This window comes from Triticum dicoccoides, chromosome 4B, assembly GCF_002162155.2.
Source record: "Triticum dicoccoides isolate Atlit2015 ecotype Zavitan chromosome 4B, WEW_v2.0, whole genome shotgun sequence".
Classification (NCBI taxonomy): domain Eukaryota; kingdom Viridiplantae; phylum Streptophyta; class Magnoliopsida; order Poales; family Poaceae; genus Triticum; species Triticum dicoccoides.
The window spans coordinates 43232549-43253306 of NC_041387.1; the positions used below are offsets into that span (position 1 = coordinate 43232549).

Here is a 20758-nt window from a genome sequence, read left to right on the forward strand (position 1 = left end):
TCATCGTCATCGCTTTCTTTGGGTGTGTCCACCATGTATATATCATATGATGAGGTGGCTGTCCAGCGCCCTGTGGGCGGTGGTTCCTGTTCTTCTCCTGCATCGTCGTCCATACCGTCGATGTATTCGGAATCGAATTCAAGCATGTCGGTTGAGTCATGGACAATGGCTATTAAGTGCGTGGTTGGTGGGAACGAATTTCTTGGTCGTCTGCTTCCCACTCAAGCCGGACATAGTTCGGCCAAGAGTCTCCTGACAGAGAGAGAGAGAGAGATACTTTAATGGATTTAACACGTCGCCCAAGGGCGAGTGCTGAAAGATATCCATGGAGGTAAACTCTATGATCGGTGCCCAATCAGATTCCATAGGCGTGGATGCACGCGGTTCGGAGCCTATGGCCAGAGACGAGTCCGAGGGTCCGATGACACATATCTCATTGGAGGCGAAGTCTGTGCTCGGCCCTAACACCGCCGAGTGTGCAGCCTCCGTGGCGGGGTCCATCCACCCGTCCTCGGATGGCATGATCTGCTCCGGATTAACAGCCGGGGCAGCCATAGGTGTGATCTCCCGAACATCGTCCAATGGTAGATCTAGGTCATGCACGTCGTGACTGCTCGGCGCACCTGACATGGGCTCGAATCCGTCAATGATCAAGTCTCCGCGGATGTTGGCGGTGTAGTTTAAGCTTCCAAACCTGACCTGATGGCCAGGGGCGTAGCTCTCGATCTTCTCCAGGTGGCCAAGCGAGTTGGCCCGCAGTACGAAGCCGCCGAATACGAAGATCTGTCCGGGGAAAACACCTCACCCTGGACTGCGTCGTTGTAGCTGATTGAAGGAGCCATCAAGCCTTTATCGTGACGACACAGTGGAACTCTCAATGAAAGCACCAATGTCGGTGTCAAAACCGGCGGACCTCGGGTAGGGGATCCCGAACTATGCGTCTAAGGCTAATGGTAACAGGAGGCGGGGGACATAATGTACCCAGGTTCGGGCCCTCTCGATGGAGGTAATACCCTACTTCCAACTTGATTGATCTTGATGATATGAGTATTACAAGAGTTGATCTACCACGAGATTGTAGAGGCTAAACCCTAGAAGCTAGCCTATGATATGATTGTTGTTCTCCTTCCTACGGACTAAACCCGCTGATTTATATAGACACCGGAGGGGGCTAGGGTTACACAGAGTCGGTTACAGAGAAGGATATCTACACATCCGGATTGCCAAGCTTGCCTTCCACGCAAAGGAGAGTCCCACCCGGACACGGGACGAAGTCTTCAATCTTGTATCTTCATAGTCCAACAGTCCGGCCAAAGTATATAGTCCGGATGTCCGAGGACCCCCTAATCCAGGACTCCCTCACCAGCAACTACCTCTCAGGACTTACCAAGTATGAACTCACCAGTTCAATCTTACCAATACCAGTTGCAATTAATGGCTATGTTTTGTACGGTCGATGTCTTAAGCATCTTGTAGTAAACATGCCTAACACATTTTAGCTATTTCCCCTACCTTTTTATAGACAACTGGGCCATTATCTGCTTTGGCAGCACCTGCCTTGTGATGTTTAACTCTGCCAATTGCATTTTTGTCAGTACTGGTTTCAATGGCCATTAAGCCTATTGCAATTAACAGTTGTATCCATTTTTAAACAATTGTATTTCAATGGCTACAATCTTACAAAGCATGAATTAGGATGCTGTTAAGCCTATTGCAATTAACAGTTGTATCCATTTTTTAATCCGTCCTTTGCTACCAGGCTACTCTTTTGCAATGAAGATATTACTACAGATGCTACCGTTTTAGTAACATTTGCTATTTTTGGTGGATGTTAACCCTGTTGTAGTTAACATTGGCTTTCCATGTACTTACATAGGGCTACAATGGGCGATTTGTGGTTTGCCGTCGAGGTTAGCTGCATCCCATGTCTTATACACCATCTATTCCTAAATTTAAGTATTTTTAGAGATTCCAATATAGACTACATAAGGAGAAAAGTATTTGAATCTAGATTCTAATCTAAATTGTATCTATATATAATTCTATATACATCCGTATGTAGTTCATATTGAAATCTCTAAAAATACTTGTACTTAGGAATGTAGGTAGTTGTATTTTACATCATTTGTGCAATCTCATTTAGCTTCTAACATTTATTTGTTGCTTGTAGGTACGTATATGAGCGGTACCGATCCACGCTTCGATCCCTTTTGCGTATGGGGCAATGAGATATTCATGAACAAGCGTCAAGTGAGGAAACTAAGAAAGACTGTTAGGCAAAAGAAACTGGTGATGGGAATTAAGCTCTTTATTTACACTTTGTCCAAGACATCAGTGAACTTTAGGATGGTAAGTAATCTGTTGCCTTTTCCCCCTGCCCACAACAAGTTACTCTCTTAGACCTCATGATCTAATATTTTCTCTTTTTAGTGGTTTCCGAAGGTATTTGCTGATGATTACCTTGCAAACTACATGACCGGAGTGGAGGCAACTAAGGTTAAAGTATATAATTCATGCTACCATGATAATGCTCTAGAAGTCTTCTTGAAGGCGGTGAAGGATGAGCGGGCGATCGTCACAAGGGGTTGGACAAAAGTTGTTCGTGCCTATGGCATGCAGGAAGGCACATTATAAGCATTCCGCTTCTTCAACAACATTGGTAGTCAAAATGATTTACACCTGTCTCTTCACCTTTACCGCTTGTAAATATTGTGGTTCATCATAGTTATTGTTGTCTAATCCTGTAATTACTGAACATATTGTACTGACAATTCTATTTATGGATTCGTTGTTGAACCATTGTGCTGAGAATTTGAATTGCACATTTCATATTTCAAAATTTCCAATCCGGATAATAAATTACAGCCAAAAAAATATACAGGAGCGAATAAGATAATATGCACATGGTTAGAAAGAAAAAACGTGTGTGATGGAAAAAGAAAACGGACGGTTCTTTGACGTGAAACATTTGCGATGCCCATCAGACGCACACACGGTTTCATCTCATATTCGTGTGCGATTCATGGTAATACAACAAACATTTCAAACCAGTGTGTGTGTGTGATAGGAATACCAATCGCACACAGTTACGAAAATGTACACGTTGGTGTTAGTAGAGGCACCACATACATTTACATTCTTGAACCATGTGCGATAACGTACCTATCACAAACATATCGGCAGATTAAATGTTGATGTCCACCTTTTTCACACGACTATAGCGGCCTAATCGTTTGGGATGTCTCTCTGAAAAAAAACGTAACATCGAGATGTAACATGTGGGACTGGTGTGGCTTCTCATACATTTGTTCTATGGGGATCGTCAGTAGCCGCTCGCCCATCCCCGACAGTTTCTGGGTCGTGTGGGAAGGACCCCCTATCGCCCACACTCACTAGGCGATGGTTCCAAATGCCAATGCGGAAAGAGGTTAAAAACCGTTTGTATAGCACCATATGGTACCAGTTAGTTGTTTAAAGAAAAAGTTAAATGATGGCATGACAAAAGGATACAAAAGTGTGAGTTTAATGTAGGTGATTATGTTTTGCTATACAGCTCTCGTTTAAGATATTTTGCAGGAAAACTTCTCTCTAAATGGGAAGGTCCTTACATTATCGAGGAGGTCTATCGTTCCGGCGCCATCAAAATCAACAACGTCGAAGGCACAAATCCAAAGGTGGTAAACGGTCAAAGAATCAAACATTATATCTCAGGTAATCCAATAAATGTTGAAACCAATGTTATTAACACTGTAACCCTAGAGGAGTACATAAGGGACACTTTCCAGAACGTTTCAGACTCCAAAAAGGAATAGGTATGTAGTACGGTAAGTAAACCGACTCCAAAACTGCTCAAATAGCAATTTTTCTCCGTTTTGGAATATTTAAAAAATTAGCAAAATTAAAAGTAGTCCGAAAGGGACACGAGGCATCCACGAGGGTGGAGAGCGTGCCCTACCCCTGGGCATGCCCCCTGCCTCGTGGCCACCTCGTGTGCCCTCCTAACTCCGTTTTCTTGCACAATACTTCTTTTGGTTGGTAAAAATTTATTATATAATCTCCCGAAGGTTTTGACCACCATACCACGACGAAATCTCCTGTTTTCATTTTGAGTTGTTTTCTACCAGAGTTTTTCAAGGTCAGGAATCATGTCGTCCCCCTCCTCCAACAATGCGGGCAACGATGCTTGACTAATGAAGATAGAGATGAAGCGAGAAGAACTCGGGGAAATCAATGAAGGTGATCAGATTAAGAAGGTGCTACCTCTTGAGCATGTGTTGATTTTCCCTTGAAGAGGAAAGGGTGATGCAGCAAAGTAGCGTAATTATTTCCCTTAGTTTTTGAGAACCAAGGTATCAATCCAGCAGGAGGCTCCATGCAAGTCCCTCGTACCTACACAAACAAACAACAACCTCGCAACCAACGCGATAAAGGGGTTTTCAATCCCTTCACGGCCACTTGCGAAAGTGAGATTTGATAGAGATAATAAGATAATATAAATATTTTTTGGTATTTTTATGATATAGATTGAAAAGTAAAGATTGCAAAATAAAGTAGATTGGAAACTTATATGATGGAAAATAGACCCGGGGGCCATAGGTTTCACTAGTGGCTTCTCTCAAGATAGCATAAGTATTACGGTGGGTGAAAAAATTATTGTCGAGCAATTGATAGAAAAGTGCATAGTTATGAGAATATCTAGGCATGATCATGTATATAGGCATCACATCCGCAACAAGTAGACCGACTCCTGCCTGCATCTACTACTATTACTCCACACATTGACCGCTATCCAGCATGCATCTAGAGTATTAAGTTCATAAGAACAGAGTAACGCATTAAGCAAGATGACATGATGTAGAGGGATAAACTCAAGCAATATGATATAAACCCCATCTTTTTATCCTCGATGGCAACAATACAATACGTGCCTTGCTACCCCTGCTATCACTGGGAAAGGACACTGCAAGATTGAACCCAAAGCTAAGCACTTCTCCCATTGCAAGGAAGATCAATCTAGTAGGCCAAACCAAACTGATAATTCTAAGAGACTTGCAAAGATGACCAATCATACATAAAAGAATTCAGAGGAGATTCAAATATTTCTCATAGATAAACTTGATCATAAACCCACAATTCATCGGATCTCGACAAACACACCGCAAAAAGAGTTACATCGAATAGATCTCCAAGAAGATCAAGCAGAACTTTGTATTAAGATTCAAAGAGAGAGAAGAAGCCATCTAGCTAATAACTATGGACCCGAAGGTCTGTGGTAAACTACTCACAACTCATCGACGAGGCCTTGGCGATGATGTAGAAGCCCTCCATGATCGATTCCCCCTCCGGCGGAGCGCCGGAAAAGGCTCCAAGATGGGATCTCACGGGTACAGAAGGTTGCAGCGGTGAAAATAGTGTTTCGTGGTGCTCCTGGATGTATTCGGGGTACGTAGATATATATAGGCGAAGGAAGTCGGTAAAGGGAGCCACGATGGGCCCACGAGGCAGGGGGCGCGCCCCCCTAGGGCGCGACTTCTACCCTCGTGGCCGCCTCGGCTGCTTCTTGACGTCCACTCCAAGTCTCCTGGATTGCGTTTGTTCCAAAAAGATCGGTCCCAAAGGTTTCATTCCGTTTGGACTCCATTTGATATTCCTTTTCCTCGAAATTCTGAAGTAGGCAAAAAACAGCAATTTGGGTGAGCCTCCGGTTAGTAGGTTAGTCCCAAAAATGATATAAAAGTGTATAGTAAAGCCCATAACATCCAAAACGGGTAATATAATAGCATGGAACAATCAAAAATTATAGATACATTGGAGACATATCATAAGGCCGCGGAAGATCACGTCCTGGCAGCAGAAGAAGAAGACATCCTTCAACCTTACTACAATCATCTCACCCCTACTTAAATTGAAGCTTTCAAAATCATTGAAATAGCTTGCATACAAAACAAGTATCTCATGCGTGAAAATATTTTGTTGCAAGAGCATATCACCACACTCAAGGGAATCATTCGTAAATTGGAGCATCTCCTTCGCTCGATGTGCGACAAGCCTACATCATCAACAACTCCATCATCACCACCACCTAAGAAAGAGACATAAATACATGGGTATGAGCACTCCCCTTGGCAACTGCCAAGCTTGGGGGAGGTGCCCCGGTATCGTATCACCATCACACTTCTATCTTTTACCTTTTTCTTAGTTCGATCCTTTTGGTTATATCTTGATCTAGTAGAATAAAGTTTTAGTATGATCTAGCTTTGAGTTTTGTTTTGATCTCTATCTATGTAATCGAGTCCGTGAGTTATATATAATAAAGAGTAGTTTTGAGTTAAGGGCTTTTGCTATGTTGCTATGATCTTGAGGGAATTAAAGAAAGAATAAAATGATCATATTGATCTTATGGAAGAGTAATGACTTCACATATAAAAAGTATGATGAATAAAAGTTGTTTAGAGTTGACAAACATAATTTTGGTCATTGTTGCAATTAATAGGAAGTAATAAAGAAAGAGAGGTTTTCACATAAATATACTATCTTGTACATCTTTTATGATTATGAGCACTCATTAAAATATGACATGCTAAAAAGTTGATGTTGGACAAGGAAGACAACGTAATGGGTTATGTTTCCTTATATCCGAATAAGTAATATTGTCATGGATCATCCAACATGTTGAGCTTGCCTTTCCCCCTAATGCTAGCCAAATTCGTTGCACCAAGTAGAGATACAACTTGTGCTTCCGAACACCCCTAAAATCCAGTTTTGCCATGAGATTCCACCATACCTACCTATGGATTGAGTAAGATCCTTCAAGTAAGTTGTCATCGGTGCAAGCAATAAAAATTTCTCTCTAAATATGTATGATCTATTAGTGTTAAGAAAATAAGCTTTATACGAGCTTGTGATATGGAAGAAATAAAAGCGATGGACTGCATAATAAAGGTCCCCATCACAAGTGGCAATATAAAGTGATGTTATTTTGCGTTAAGATTTTGTGCATCCAACCATAAAAGCGCATGACAACTTATGCTTCCCTCTGCGAAGGGCCTATCTTTTATTTTTTAACTTCTACCCTTATACAAGAGTCATGGTGATCTTCACCTTTCGTTTTTACATTTTATCCTTTGGAAAGCATTCAATATGTGTTGGAAAGATCCTGATATATATATCCACTTGGATGTAGGTTTTCATAAAGTATTATTGTTGACATTACCCTTCAGGTAAAAGGTTGGGAGGCGAAACTATAAGCCCCTATCTTTCTCTGTGTCCGATTGAAACTTTGTACCCATAAGTATTGCATGAGCATTAGAAATTACGAAAGACTAAATGATAGTTGAGTATGTGGACTTATATTGACTCTTTCCGATGTTATGATAAATTGCAATTGCTTCAATGATGAGATCATGGTTTGTTAGTTTTCAATGAAGTTTCTGATTCATACTTTACCTTGTGAATAGATTGTTACTTTAGAATAAGAAATCATATGACAATATATATGTTGTTGTTCTAAAGATGATCATCATGCCCTCATGTCCGTATTTTATTTTATCGACACCTCTATCACAAGGCATGTGGACATATTTTGTCGATATCGGATTTCGCTTGAGGACAAGCAAGGTCTAAGCTTGGGGGAGTTGGTACGTCCATTTTGCATCATGCTTTTATATCAATATTTATTGCATTATGGGATGTTATTACACGTTATATCACAATAATTATGCTTTTCTCTCTTAATTTATAAGGTTTACATGAAAAGAGGGAGAATGCCAGCAGCTGGAATCCTGGACTGGAAAAGGAGCAAATATTAGAGACCTATTCTGCACAACTCCAAAAGTCCTCAAACTTCATGGAGATCAGTTTTGGAATATATTAAAAATATTGGGCGAAGAAAGCACCAGAGGGGGCCACCAGTCATCCACGAGGGTGGAGGGTGCGCCCTACCCCCCTGGGTGTGCCCCCCTGCCTCGTGGGCCCCCTGGCAGGCCCAGTACGTCCATCTTCTGCTATATGGTGTCTTTTTCCCTGGAAAAAATCATAGAGAAGCTTTCGGGACAAAGTGCCGCCGTCTCGAGGCGGAACCTAGGCAGGACCAATCTAGGGCTCCGACGGAGCTGTTCTGACGGGGAAACATCCCTTCGGGAGGGGGAAACCGTCGCCATCGTCATCACCATCGAGAGGGAGTCAATCTACATCAAAATCTTCACCAGCACCATCTCCTCTCAAACCCTAGTTCATCTCTTGTATCCGATCTTTGTCTCAAAACCTCATATTGGTACATGTGGGTTGCTAGTAGTGTTGATTACTCCTTGTAGTTGATGCTAGTTGGTTTATTCGGTGGAAGATCATATGTTCAGATCCTTACTGCATGTTAATACCCCTCTGATTATGCACATGAATATGATTTGTGAGTAGTTACGTTTGTTCCTAAGGACATGGGAGAAGTCTTGTTATAAGTAATCATGTGAATTTCGTATTCGTTCGATATTTTGATGAGATGTATGTTGTGAGTAGTTACGTTTGTTCCTAGTGGCGTTATGTGAACGTTGACTACATGACACTTCACCATTGTTTGGGCCTAGGCAAAGGCATTGGAAAGTAATAAGTAGATGATGGGTTGCTAGAGTGACAGAAGCTTAAACCCTAGTTTATGTGTTGCTTCATAGGCCTAATTTGGATCCATATGTTTCATGCTATGGTTAGGTTTACCTTCATTCTTCTTTCGTAGTTGCGGATGCTTGTGAGACGGGTTAATCATAAGTGGGATGCTTGTCCAAGGAAGGGCAGTACCCAAGCACCGGTACACCCACATATCAAATTATCAAAGTAACGAATGCAAATCATATGAGCATGATGAAAACTAGCTTGACAATAATTCCCATGTGTCCTCAGGAGCGCTTTTCTTTATATAAGAGTTTGACCAGGCTTGTCCTTTGCTACAAAAAGAATTGGTCCACCTTGTTGCCCCATGTTACTTTTGTTACTTGTCACTCGTTACAAATTACCTTATCACAAAACTATTTGTTACCGATAATTTCAGTGCTTGCAGAGAATACCTTACTGAAAACTGCTTGTCATTTCCTATTGCTCCTCGTTGGTTCGACACTCTTACTTATCGAAAGGACTATGATAGATCCCCTATACTTGTGGGTCATCATTATATTATCATTCTTGTATGTTTCACAATCATTTTATAGTCATTTTATATCATTTTTTGGTACTAAGCTATTGACATAGTGCCTAGTGCCAGTTGCTATTGTCTGCATGTTTTTTACATCACAGGAAATCAATACCAAACGGAGTCCAAATATAGCGAAACTTTTTGAGGATTTTTTTGGTCCAGAAGACATCCAATGGGCCAGGAAAGCACCTGGGGGGTGCTCCGAGGGGAGCACAACCCACCAGGGCACGCCTGGAGGCCCAGGCACGCCCTGGTGGGTTGTTCCCACCTCGGGTGCCCCCTGAACTGCCTCTTTGACCCCAATATTCCAGAAACCCTAGGGGAGTCGGCAAAAATCAATTCTAGCCGCCAAAGTGTCTAGAAACACCAGATCCAATCTCGACACCATCACAGAGGGGTGCATCATGTCCATTGGTGCCTCTCCGATGATGTGTGAGTAGTTCTTTGTAGACCTATGGGTCCGTAGTTAGTTGCTAGATGGCTTCCTCTCTCTCTCTCTCTCTCTCTCTCTCTCTCTTGATTATCAATACAATGGTCTCTTGGAGATCCATATGATGTAAGTCTTTTTGCGGTCTGTTTGTTGGGATCTGATGAACTTTGAGTTTATGATCAGATCTATGTTTTTATCCATGAAAGTTATTTGAGTCTTCTTTGATCTCTTATATGCGTGATTGATTATAGCCTCGTATTTATTCTCCAATATTTGAGTTTTGTTTGGCCAACTTGATCTATTTATCTTGCAATGGGAAGAGGTGCTTTGTGATGGTTTCGATCTTACGGTGCTTCATCCCAGTGACAGAAAGGGAAAGGGCACATATATATCATTGCTATTAAGGATAACAAGATGGGGTCTATTTCTACATAAATATATCTTGTCTACACCATGTCATCGTTCTTATTGCATTACTGCGTTTCTCCATGAACTTAATACACTAGATGCATGCTGGATAGCGGTCAATGTGTGGAGTAATAGTAGTAGATGCATGCAGGAGTCGGTCTACAAATCTTGGACGTGATGCCTATATAATGATCAATGCCTGGATATCATCATGATTATTTGAAGTTCTATCAATTGCCCAATAGTAATTGTTTTCCCACCGTTTACTATTTTTCTCAAGGGAAGCCAGTAGGGAAACCTACGGCCCCCAGGTCTCTTTTCATCATATTTGCCTTTGCGACCTATTTTCCTTTGCATTTATTTTCAGATCTATTAAACCAAAAATGCAAAAATATCTTGCTGCAATGTATTTATTCCGTGATCTATTTATCCTATCTACCGGTTTTATCTCACGTTATTCGCCTATCTTGAGGCACCATACCCGAAAGGGATTGATAACCCCTTTAACACGTCGGGTTGCGAGTATTTGTTATTTGTGTGTAGGTGTTGTTTACATGGTGTGAGTAGGTTCTCCTACTGGTTCGATAACCTTGGTGTCATCATTGAGGGGAATACCTACCGTCGCTATACTGCATCATCCCTTCCTCTTTGGGGAATAAAGACGTAGTTCTAGCAGACATCAGGGGGGCGCCCTGGGGGGTAGGGCGCGCCCCCAGGCTTGTGGCCACCTGGTGGGTCGCCTTCTGTAGTTTCTTCGCCCAATATTTTTTATGTATTCCAAAACAATTCTATGTAAAGTTTCAGGACATTTGGAGTAATGCAGAATAGATATATCATATTTGCTCCTTTCCTGTCCAGAATTGCTGCTGCTGGTATTCTCCCTCTGCATATAGATCTTATAAAATAAGAGAGAAAAAGCATAAGTATTGTACCATAATGTGAAATAACAGTCAATAATGCAATAAATATGAACATAAAAACATGACGCAAAATGGACGTATCAACATGCGACTAACTTGCATGCTTGTTTAATCATCTTATATTGTTGATGTAAGTATTGTTGGTCTATAAAATATAGGGGGAGTGTTGATACTAGTGTGTGTGCTTTGCATTCCAAAGGCATACCCAATTAGTACACACATCTAGGGGGAGTCCGTCTATATTTGGTAGGTGTTGGGTTTGCATGTTATCCTATCATATCCTTGTGTAAATCATGTATTGTCATCAATCCACTAAAAAGGGAGAGATTGTTAATTAGGGCATATTTCTCCCACAGTGTTTTTGGTGATTCATGACAATGCTTTTGCGTACTAATCATGCGCACTAAACATTTCAGATAATCTCTCTCTTATGGCACAAAGATGATTTGAACCCCTCTGGACCTTTACAAAGATGGTGTTTTTTCTTTGTTTCATTTTCGATGGATTTGAGTTGTAGGATCATTGTACTAAAGAGGGGGTCCGCTTTGGAGAGGTTTGGGTGGAATCAACACGTACACTTCTCTTTGCACCCTCCTTCTTTCCCATCTCATGAGCTTGTTCCCCTTTGTGCTTGGAACCTGACAGAACAGCCTAAGCGGTAGTACCGCTCTGTCCCGCGGGAGTACCGCCCCAGCGGTACTGCTGACGTGCAGTGCGGCTCCTACTTCCGCCTGTTTTGAGGGTTCCGTAAATGGGTAGTAGTAGAGAGGCAGTTACGCGTGGTAGTAACGCTTCTGTGGTAGTACGGGGCCTAATTGTCTCTCTACTACCGCGGGCTTACTGGGTGCTCTCTGGCTAAGCAGAAGTACCGCGACTCGCCATGGTAGTACCGCTCTAGTGGAACTACCGCTGGCTTGTGCCGCGGGGAGTACCGCTTATTTTTTGTGTTCAGGATTGGTTTGTCCCACGGGCAGAAGTAGAGTGGTAGTTCCCAGTGGTATTACCGCCCTAGGCGGCACTACCGCCATGTCTCCCTCTACTATCTTGGACTGCTGCTGCTGAACAACACTAAGCGAAAATAGCGTTGGTGGGAGTGGTAGTACCGCTTCGATGGAACTACCTCCTTCCTGACATGCTCAGTTGTACGCAAGGCTTGAACATCCATGCCAGTGGAAGTACTGCTCTCCTGAGCGGTACTACCGCTTGTGCATGGGCTGTGGGTGCATAACGGTTGGATTTCCCACTATATAAGGGAGTCATCTTCTCCAAGTTGACTTGCCTCTTCCTCCCCAAGCTCCATTGTTGCTCCCAAGCTCATTTCCGCCCGATCTCTCTTTATAGCCAATCAAGTTTGTTGATTCTTTAGGGATTGGTTGAGAAGGCCTAGATCTACACTTCCACCTAGAGAAATTTGATTGCCCCCACTAATCCCTTGCGGATCTTGTTACTCTTGGGTGTTTGAGCACCCTAGACGGTTGAGGTCACCTTGGAGCCCCATTCCATTGTGGTGAAGCTTTGTGGTGTTATTGGGAACCTCCAATTCGGTTGTGAAGAGAGCCCCAACCTTGTTTGTAAAGGTCCGGTTGCTGCCTTCGAGGGCACCACTAGTGGAATCACGCATCTCACATTGTGTGAGGGCGTGAGGAGAATACAGTGGCCCTAGTGGCTTCTCGGGGAGCACTGTGCCTCCACACCGCTCCAACGGAGACGTATTTCCTCTCAAAGGGAAGGAACTTCAGTAACTCATCCTTGTCCCCACTACCTCCACTTGTGGTTATTTCTTACCTTTACTATGTGCAAGCTTTACTTGTGTTGTATCCTTTCCTTTTGTGTTGCTTGTGTTGTTAGCATCATATAGGTTGCTCACCTAGTTGCATTTTTAGACAACCTATATGCTGCTAGCCCTAATTTGTTAAGAAGAGTTAAAAATTGGTAGTTGCCTATTCACCCCCCCTTCCCATCAAACATATCGATCCTTTCAATAGGTTGTTTCCAAACTACGGTTTGAGTGTGAACATAGCTACGCAGAGAACGTAGTTGTGGGGTTGGTAGTGTCTTCCTATTTGCTCCCTGTGTGTTCGACACACTCTACTTATCACAAGAAAGTGCTACAACAACCATGTGCCCTTGCAAAACTCTACTTAGTCAAGCAAATGTAACATCACATGATAACCCAAGGATCACTCGAATGTCATTCGTGTAAACATAGGGATCGATATGGACGTCCACAGTTCCACTATCGGTAATTGAACGAAGGGGTTTTGTTCATGTTATGTTTTACCGAACCTACAGGGTCACAAGCTTAAGATAATCAAAATATACTGAGTGTTAGTAGGACGAGAATAATGAGAATATATTTGTAAAATCGTTTCATGAATATTCAAAATAGTTTTGAGAGGAACAAGAAGCGTTGCGGGGTCACCGGAAGAGTTTCGGAGTTTATCGGACAATAATGGGTACTTTCGATAAATAATATATAGGTGGAAACTGTTTTTGGTGATGTTAAATTAATAATAAAAGTCTCTAGTAATTGTTAGTTGACTTTTATATTTAATTTAATATCAACGGGCCTTAAAAGGCAAAGAGGTGAAAGGCAACTTAGGCCACAAGGGTCCAACAAGGATGGCACCCCCTTATCCCGATGGAAAGGAGAGGAGGAGGCCGAATTGGAGAGAAAGTCCCCTCCCCTTGGCCAGCCAAGGGAGCGAGACTTTCCCTCCTCTTGTGGCGCCCTATACTCCTCCTTCAACCTATATATATTAGAGGTTGTTGCACCTTTTGAGTACGCATGTTTTGGAGCCTCCTCTAGTTCTCTAGTTCTAGTTCTATTTGGTCCTAGCTGATCAATCAGAGCTTGACCTAGATCCTCTAATCCTCATAATTAGAAGTGGTTCTAATCTCCTTCCTCTAATTCTACGGTGATGATTAGTTCTGGACGGCAAAGCGTTGGTGAATCGTGAAGACCGTACGCTTGCAACCAAGTAGAGAGACCGTGTTTTTGGTCTTTTGTTCGAGGGATCGTTCATGTACGGTTTGAGGGACTCCAGGTATGATCTACACCGACTCGTCTACTTCTCTACTACTCGGAGTCGGCAACGACCGTGATCCAAACTGTTTATGGATCTTCATATTGTTTCTGGGTGTTCATAGGGTGATTTTTTTCGTTTTCTACTATATGTTTCCCAACATAAACTCCTCACGCATATAATCCAAAATTTGCTCTTGACCAATAATAATTTGTAAATGAGGAAGAATATGAGTTGTTTTAGATGAGCTAGTTAGGTAGAACTTTTTTAGAAGTTAATTCATTAAGCTAATTAACATGACTTCATCTGTATAGATAGGTTTTTATTAGCACATTTTGGTAGTTATGGGTTCCAACAATCATATTATTATGTATATATATTATATCATATGTAATCTACTATATCACTAAGCTTCCTAGGATTGGAGGCCTCTCATTCAATTGAGGTCACCAATTTCAAAATGGGTCACCGATTTTGACCGGTTAAACAATTTCTCACTCAGTTCTTCTAATTCACTATGATCTCTAATTTTGAAGGTCTCACATTCCATTAGAAATTCAATATTGGATTTGGTTCTTGATTTTTACTGGGTCAACAACTTTTTGAATCAATCGTCCGATAAAACCATGCCAATCCCACGCACCCTCTCATCACGTAAGAAAAAAAGAAATATCAACATCTGATACTTTAGCACCAATATAGTACATGCAACCACTGACACAGAATTTCCCCCATATGAGTATGGATCGATTAGCAGACAACACAAAGTCACACCGCGAAAAGCCCATCAAAACACCGCATTATATGAATAAAAAGGAAAATACACTCCATCATCTTCCTCACTAACCAAACCAAATACTCCCTCTGTTCTAAAATATAAGGTGTATTAGGTTTTATTGAAAAGTCAAATTTGTTTATTTTGACCAGGTTTATAGGCAAAAATGTTAACATCCGCAATACTAAATAAATAAAATACAAAATTTTGTTGCAGATGAATCTAAAAAATTTGATTTGATATTATGGATATTGATATATGTCTATAAAAATGTAAAGAGGTTTAACTTTTCAAAAAACTAATACACATTATATCTTGAAATAGATGGAGTGATTTTTTTATGAAAACAAAACAACATGAGCGGCGTAGCAAAAGGCACCTAAACCCTTCTAGTAGTACATCATACATATGTACACTATGAAACCTTGAACAGCGAGCCAGCCAGTGTTCCAAGTGATAGTACTAGATTAATAGCTAGCGCATTGTGCCTGGCCCCTTAATTGGGAATCAAATGCATGGAGATACAATCATTCGGAATCCTGCTGTTCTTTTGTTTTGTTTTGTTTGGAAATGGAAGTTCATATTGATTCTTTGCCATGTGTATTTAAGAGATAGTGGTACCATATGAAAGAGTTCGGCTTCGGGCCTTCTGCATTAATCGAAAACAGACAGCCAAACAAGCTTTGCTGGGTATCACCATATATGTTGTCGCTGCAAATTCTTTAGTGAGTCCCAAGAGTTTAGATTAAGAAGCAGATGAGCCAGTTGTATTACTTTGTGAGCCCGCGACTGCTACCTGCCAGGGATCGTACGAGAAAGATTATAGAAAGCGTATACTATATGAGCCTATGTGCTGGTTCATTGTATGTGAACATTCACAGCGAGGTGCTACTATTAATGCAAGCTCTCAGCGATGTTCGCGTCCCGTGACAACACTAATGAGAGTGTGTGCTTGCTTACACCAATGACTTATCGGGGCGAGTTTTCAAATCACGGCTGGGTAGCCTGCATCGTGGACGATCATATCGATCTGTACATGGAGCACCTTTTCAGCTGCTCCATGCGTATGTGCACATGGCGTGCAGGCAGCATAGATGCACATGCACCTGCCATTGTCAGTTCATGTGCAGTAGCTTCAGGAGCCGGCCAGCCAGCTGGGTTGCCCTAGTTTAAGACTTAGATATCTTCAGCCGGGCACCCAAACTCGTCTCATACGTTCGGTCGCCCGCCCGGTTATGATTTCTTTGACCCACACGAAACGTCTCAAACGACCTCAAACACCCGGGCTGACAGACACCTCTCATATCCAGTCCAAATATGAAGCGGATATGGAGACGTCCGGACGCGTCCGCCACGTAGGACTGACGAAAGGGGTCCCACGCGGAATCGCCCGGAAACCCGGCGGCCCGACGGACGCCTCCTACGTTGCCACGGTGTGAACGCAGCGTGGTGCCGTTTCGCCTCGCTGCCCGAGAGCAAATCGGCCTATTTAACCCGGCCGGAGTCCCGCAACCCTAGTCCATCCACACCCCCCCCCCCTCTCCGCGCCACCAGTTTGAGCCCATCCACCTCCTTCCCCTCCCGCTTCGGCGCTTTGCCCATGCTTCGGTGCTCCGCTATGGCCGGAGGAAGGTCATCTACAACGCAATGCTCACGCCGGAGCGCCGCTACGAGATCAAGCAGGAGATTCGTGCGAGACAAGCCTCGCGCCACCCGCATCGCTGCCGAGCTGCCTCCGGACTCACCAGAGCCAGAGGAGGAGGAGGAGGAGCAGCAGGGAGGGAAGAGAAGGAGGAGGAGTTTGCTCTGATGGAGGTGGAGGAGGAGGAGTAGCCAGAGCAGCAGCTGTCGGGCTTCAACATGGAGCAGGCGGATCCGGAGTTTGCCATCGCCCAGTCCGACGAGATGGCGGAGCAGCAGGCTATCCTGGAGTCCATCCAGGATGAGGTCTATGTGGAGGCCAACCGGATGTTCCTCCGGCAGAAGTAGACGGCGTCCGACGCGCTCTTTGCCGAACTCGATGCGGAGATTGAGGTGGAGGAGGCCGGAGCGGAGCAGTCGGAGGAGCCAGAGCTGCAGCTGGCACCAATGCTGCCGGAGCCGGGCACTGAGATCGTCGACATCTCCGACAATGGGTAGTTAAGTGATCAACGTAGTACATAGGTTTATTTCATCTGCATGTCTTTGTATGAATTTAAGGACCTAGTATGAGATGTCCGGATGCAACTAGTGAAATTTGAGGCATACCCCGTCACCGCCCGCAGACGCGCCCGACCGCGTATGCGGGCGTTTGAGGGGCCATATTTGACATATCCGGTTGTAGATGCTCTTAGAGCATCTACAAACAGACCCACTATTTCCTTCCTAAACACCCGTATCGTCTGTTTGATCAGTGCTCGGTTAAAAGAAGTGACTTAATCGGACCCCTTACTTAGTCCCTAAACTCCTGAAACAAACGTCGGGACTGACTGGCACCTCTCCAATCGGAACCAAATATAGGGACGATATAAGGGCGAATGGGCGCGACCGGGCACCCCGCTCCAGGTCATAGCGGTCCAACCTGCAGCCACCCGAAGCGACGGCAGATAGCAACAAGCTTCTCTTGTTTCATAAAACTGATGATTGTCACTCGATTGCATTTCATAAAGCGGTGATTGTCCATGGAGTGTTAAGTTCATCTCGTTCCTATACATTGATAGCCCTAGAACAATGAAAGAGATTTATAAAAAAAATTATATACGTTGATAGCCCAGTCGACACACTGTGACACAAAAAGAGCCCTGCAAGCATCGATGCTCTGTTTGTGAAGGGGATAGACCATGAATATTAATCTTCTCTGTGATAAGTAGAGAAGATTAATAGTTACAATTCATCTTCTTAACAAAGGATGCAATAATGATTGAAGCTTACCGCTTCTGGGCGACCTGCTATTTAAGCCGGTCGACTAGCTCCTCATTCGGCAGGCGGGGACTAAACATATGAAACACGCTGGCCTAATACATATGTTTAAAATATTAATTACGAGCTGATTTGATTAATAGCCCCGCGGGCCAAACACGGACTACACATCTATGATCGACGTGTATGTGTTTGCATGTATTAAGTGTTTTCTATATAGGGTTTGTGGTTACAAGTAGCCAAATTTGAGACCCGTTCGGTCACTGTCTGCGGGCGCGTCCGTGGATGTATGAGGGTCCAAATTTGCAGGTTGCGGCTATAGATGCTCTTAGCATCTCCAACATAGACCCTTCAAACCACACACGATCGTTCGGACTACTTTACCATCCAAGTAGTCTCGTATATGTCCACGGACCAGTTTGGTTGTCCGTTTTCCCGCAAACCAAATGCTAACCAGGGGGCTTTACTGGCGTTCGGACCATCGCCACATCTGCATCGGACACCCCAGTCCCACCCAAAAACATCTCCCATGCCTACACCTTTTTCCATTGCCCTTCCGTCCGACTGCCGGCATTAAATAGGCGTGCTAGCCGAGAAAACCACTCTGGTGCCCGCATTGACTCAGCCCTCCACTTGTCTTGGTCATCATATGCTATTTAGACAAGGCCACACTCGGCACGGTCCGCACAACGCCATTCTCGCTTCCCACCCCTCTTCCGTGCACCACCTCCGCCATGAGCACCAGCTCTAGAGCGATGTGCGAGAGCCTCTTGACGGAGCAGACGAGCTGGTCGGCCTTGGGGTCGGCTGCCATGGCCGTCATGCGCGGCGAACACATGCCAGATTGATGGCAAACTCGCGCAGAGGAGGAACGCTACAGCCTCACCCTCCTCGCACATCATCGGCTGGTGGAGGGCCAAATATACGGCGAGTTTGCGAGCGAGGAGACCGTGGCGGCCATGGCCAGGACCCGAACTCGTCACGGAGCAGCATGTTCTCTACAAGGCCGCATGCAGCGCTCGCACGGCGGAATAGGACGAGCAGGTAGCGCCGGCTATCGCGGATGGGAACACCAGCACCTACGCATCGCCCACGCCGCTACGACCACGAGGCCGGCCCATCCACGTCCATCGTGGACCTCACCTCGGACTATGACGAGGAAGAGTATGACATGGAGATGACAGCGCCTCAAGCCTCATGTGGGTCAATGTGTGGCCCATGTTTTACTCTTCTTCATCGGCGACTCGCAACTTCACTTCCCGGGCCTCACGGCCGACAAAGATGCTGGACATGGAAACAACAAGGACTTAGAGGACAGACGCCGGCGAAGATTTAGACTAGCTAAGTTAACTTTCAGATACTATTGTTTAATGAAATATGTCAAAAATACAATGAATGTGTTCCGATTTAAATAAAAACCATTGGGTTTGCAAGAAAATCATTCGGTTTGTTCAAATCCCATTTGAAATGTATGTGGCCATGGTTGACTTGCCGGCTCTCATATTGTTATCTGCGAATTTGTCCGACGCGTCTGCATATGGATATTGTATCCGTTTTAGGAGTCCTCTTTGTAGATGCCCTGCGCATTTACTCCCTCCGCCCCACAGTATAAGACATTTCTGTAAAATGTCTTATATTATGGGAGAGAGGGAGTAGTAAGTAAAAGAAGATATTGACCACCTGAGCCGATGAAGACGGCCGGAGAGGGTGGTGGTGAACTGATGACGCCCTGGTTCGCTGTCGTATCCAGCCGCCCTACGTCATTGGCATCTATGCATCCCAATCCTATTCGTTGCTAGTACTAGATCGGTCCAACATGCAAGCTAGCCCACCTGATGGATGGAGCAAGTTTCTTTTACTAGTACGCTCTATCGTTGCAAGTCAAAGCTTGTCTGCCCCGTCTAGCTACCTTAAGAAGATTCTTCTCCCCTCCTTAGATCGTTTCTTGGCTATTTAAGGATTGTATACACTTTACGTGCATGCTCGCCTCATTATCTTCAAACCCTGTCGACCCGATGGATCAGCTACCTGGAGATGATCACTCCTCCTACTGCCACGGCTACTCCATCTCCTTCTCCTCCGGTGCCCACCACACGCATCACCAGCACGCTACTCAGGCTCATGCTGACATGGTGATCGACCACCAGCTACTCTCGTTCCTCATGGAAGAAGCCACCAGCAGCAGCAATGGCAGCTCACCCTCCTCCCCTACACCTCCCGCCTCTGCCTGGGACGCCGGCAACGGCAACAGCAGCCCACGCGGCGAGATCATGACGGCGCCTGCCGCGTGGCCGGCATCGGATCCTGGCAGGAGCGCTGGTAGTGCGCCGGACTCGCCGCTCATCGGGGTGAGGAAGCGGCCGTGGGGCAAGTACGCAGCGGAGATCCGGGACTCCACCCGCAACGGCGCCCGCGTCTGGCTCGGCACTTTCGACACCCCGGACGCCGCCGCGCTCGCCTACGACCAGGCCGCCTTCTCCGTGCGCGGCCCGGCCGCCGTGCTCAACTTCCCCGTCAAGCTTGTACAGGAGTCGCTGCGCGCGCTCGGTCTCGGCGTCGGCCGTGCCGCTGCAGCCGCGGGGGACTCGCCTGCTCTCGCGCTCAAGCGCCGGCACTGCATCCGGAAGAGAAACCCCAAGAACAAGAGGAGGACGGGCACGTCGGCGACAGCGACGGCGGTGGCTCCTTCGTCGTCATCGCCAACTTGCGTGCTGGAACTGGAGGACCTTGGAGCCGACTACCTCGAGGAGCTGCTCACCTTGTCCGATATGTTAGGAAAATAAGCCACGGCGGGCTCGGGCCGTGCGCCTGTGTGCGCGCGCTGGGTGCGTCGGGTCCGGCACGTAGCGAGCGCGGGTGCGTGTGTGTGTGTGTGACCGTGGATATGTGCGTGTGTGCGAGTTCGTGCTCGAGTAAAAAAAGAAAAAGGCCATACGTGCGGCAGGGTGTTTGTGCGCCCGGGAAGCATCTGTGTCCACCTTCTTCCTCTCTGGTCATGTCTCCGGTGATCGACGTGGAGTGCTACATCGAGCGGTCTCAACATTTGGTATTAGAGCCATGCGGCAGGAGAGGTGACCGACGTTGATGTCTCTCGTACCGTAAGCAGGCGGAGCGGGGAGCACG

The 20758-nt window shown here is 45.1% G+C and overlaps 1 protein-coding gene across 1 annotated transcript; it reads left to right on the top strand.

Annotated features, from left to right (window-relative positions):
* The first annotated feature begins 19614 nt into the window (after positions 1 to 19614).
* Positions 19615 to 20418, top strand: LOC119292485 (ethylene-responsive transcription factor 15-like). The gene has a single exon (XM_037571310.1). The coding sequence runs from the start codon at positions 19615 to 19617 to the stop codon at positions 20416 to 20418; it is 804 nt and encodes a 267-aa protein (XP_037427207.1).
* The last annotated feature ends 340 nt before the right edge of the window (positions 20419 to 20758 follow it).

What these genes read in the sequence shown, in the direction of transcription:
- LOC119292485 (XM_037571310.1), top strand. Translation starts at nt 19,615, where the DNA reads ATGCTCGCCTCATTATCTTCAAACCCTGTCGACCCGATGGATCAGCTA.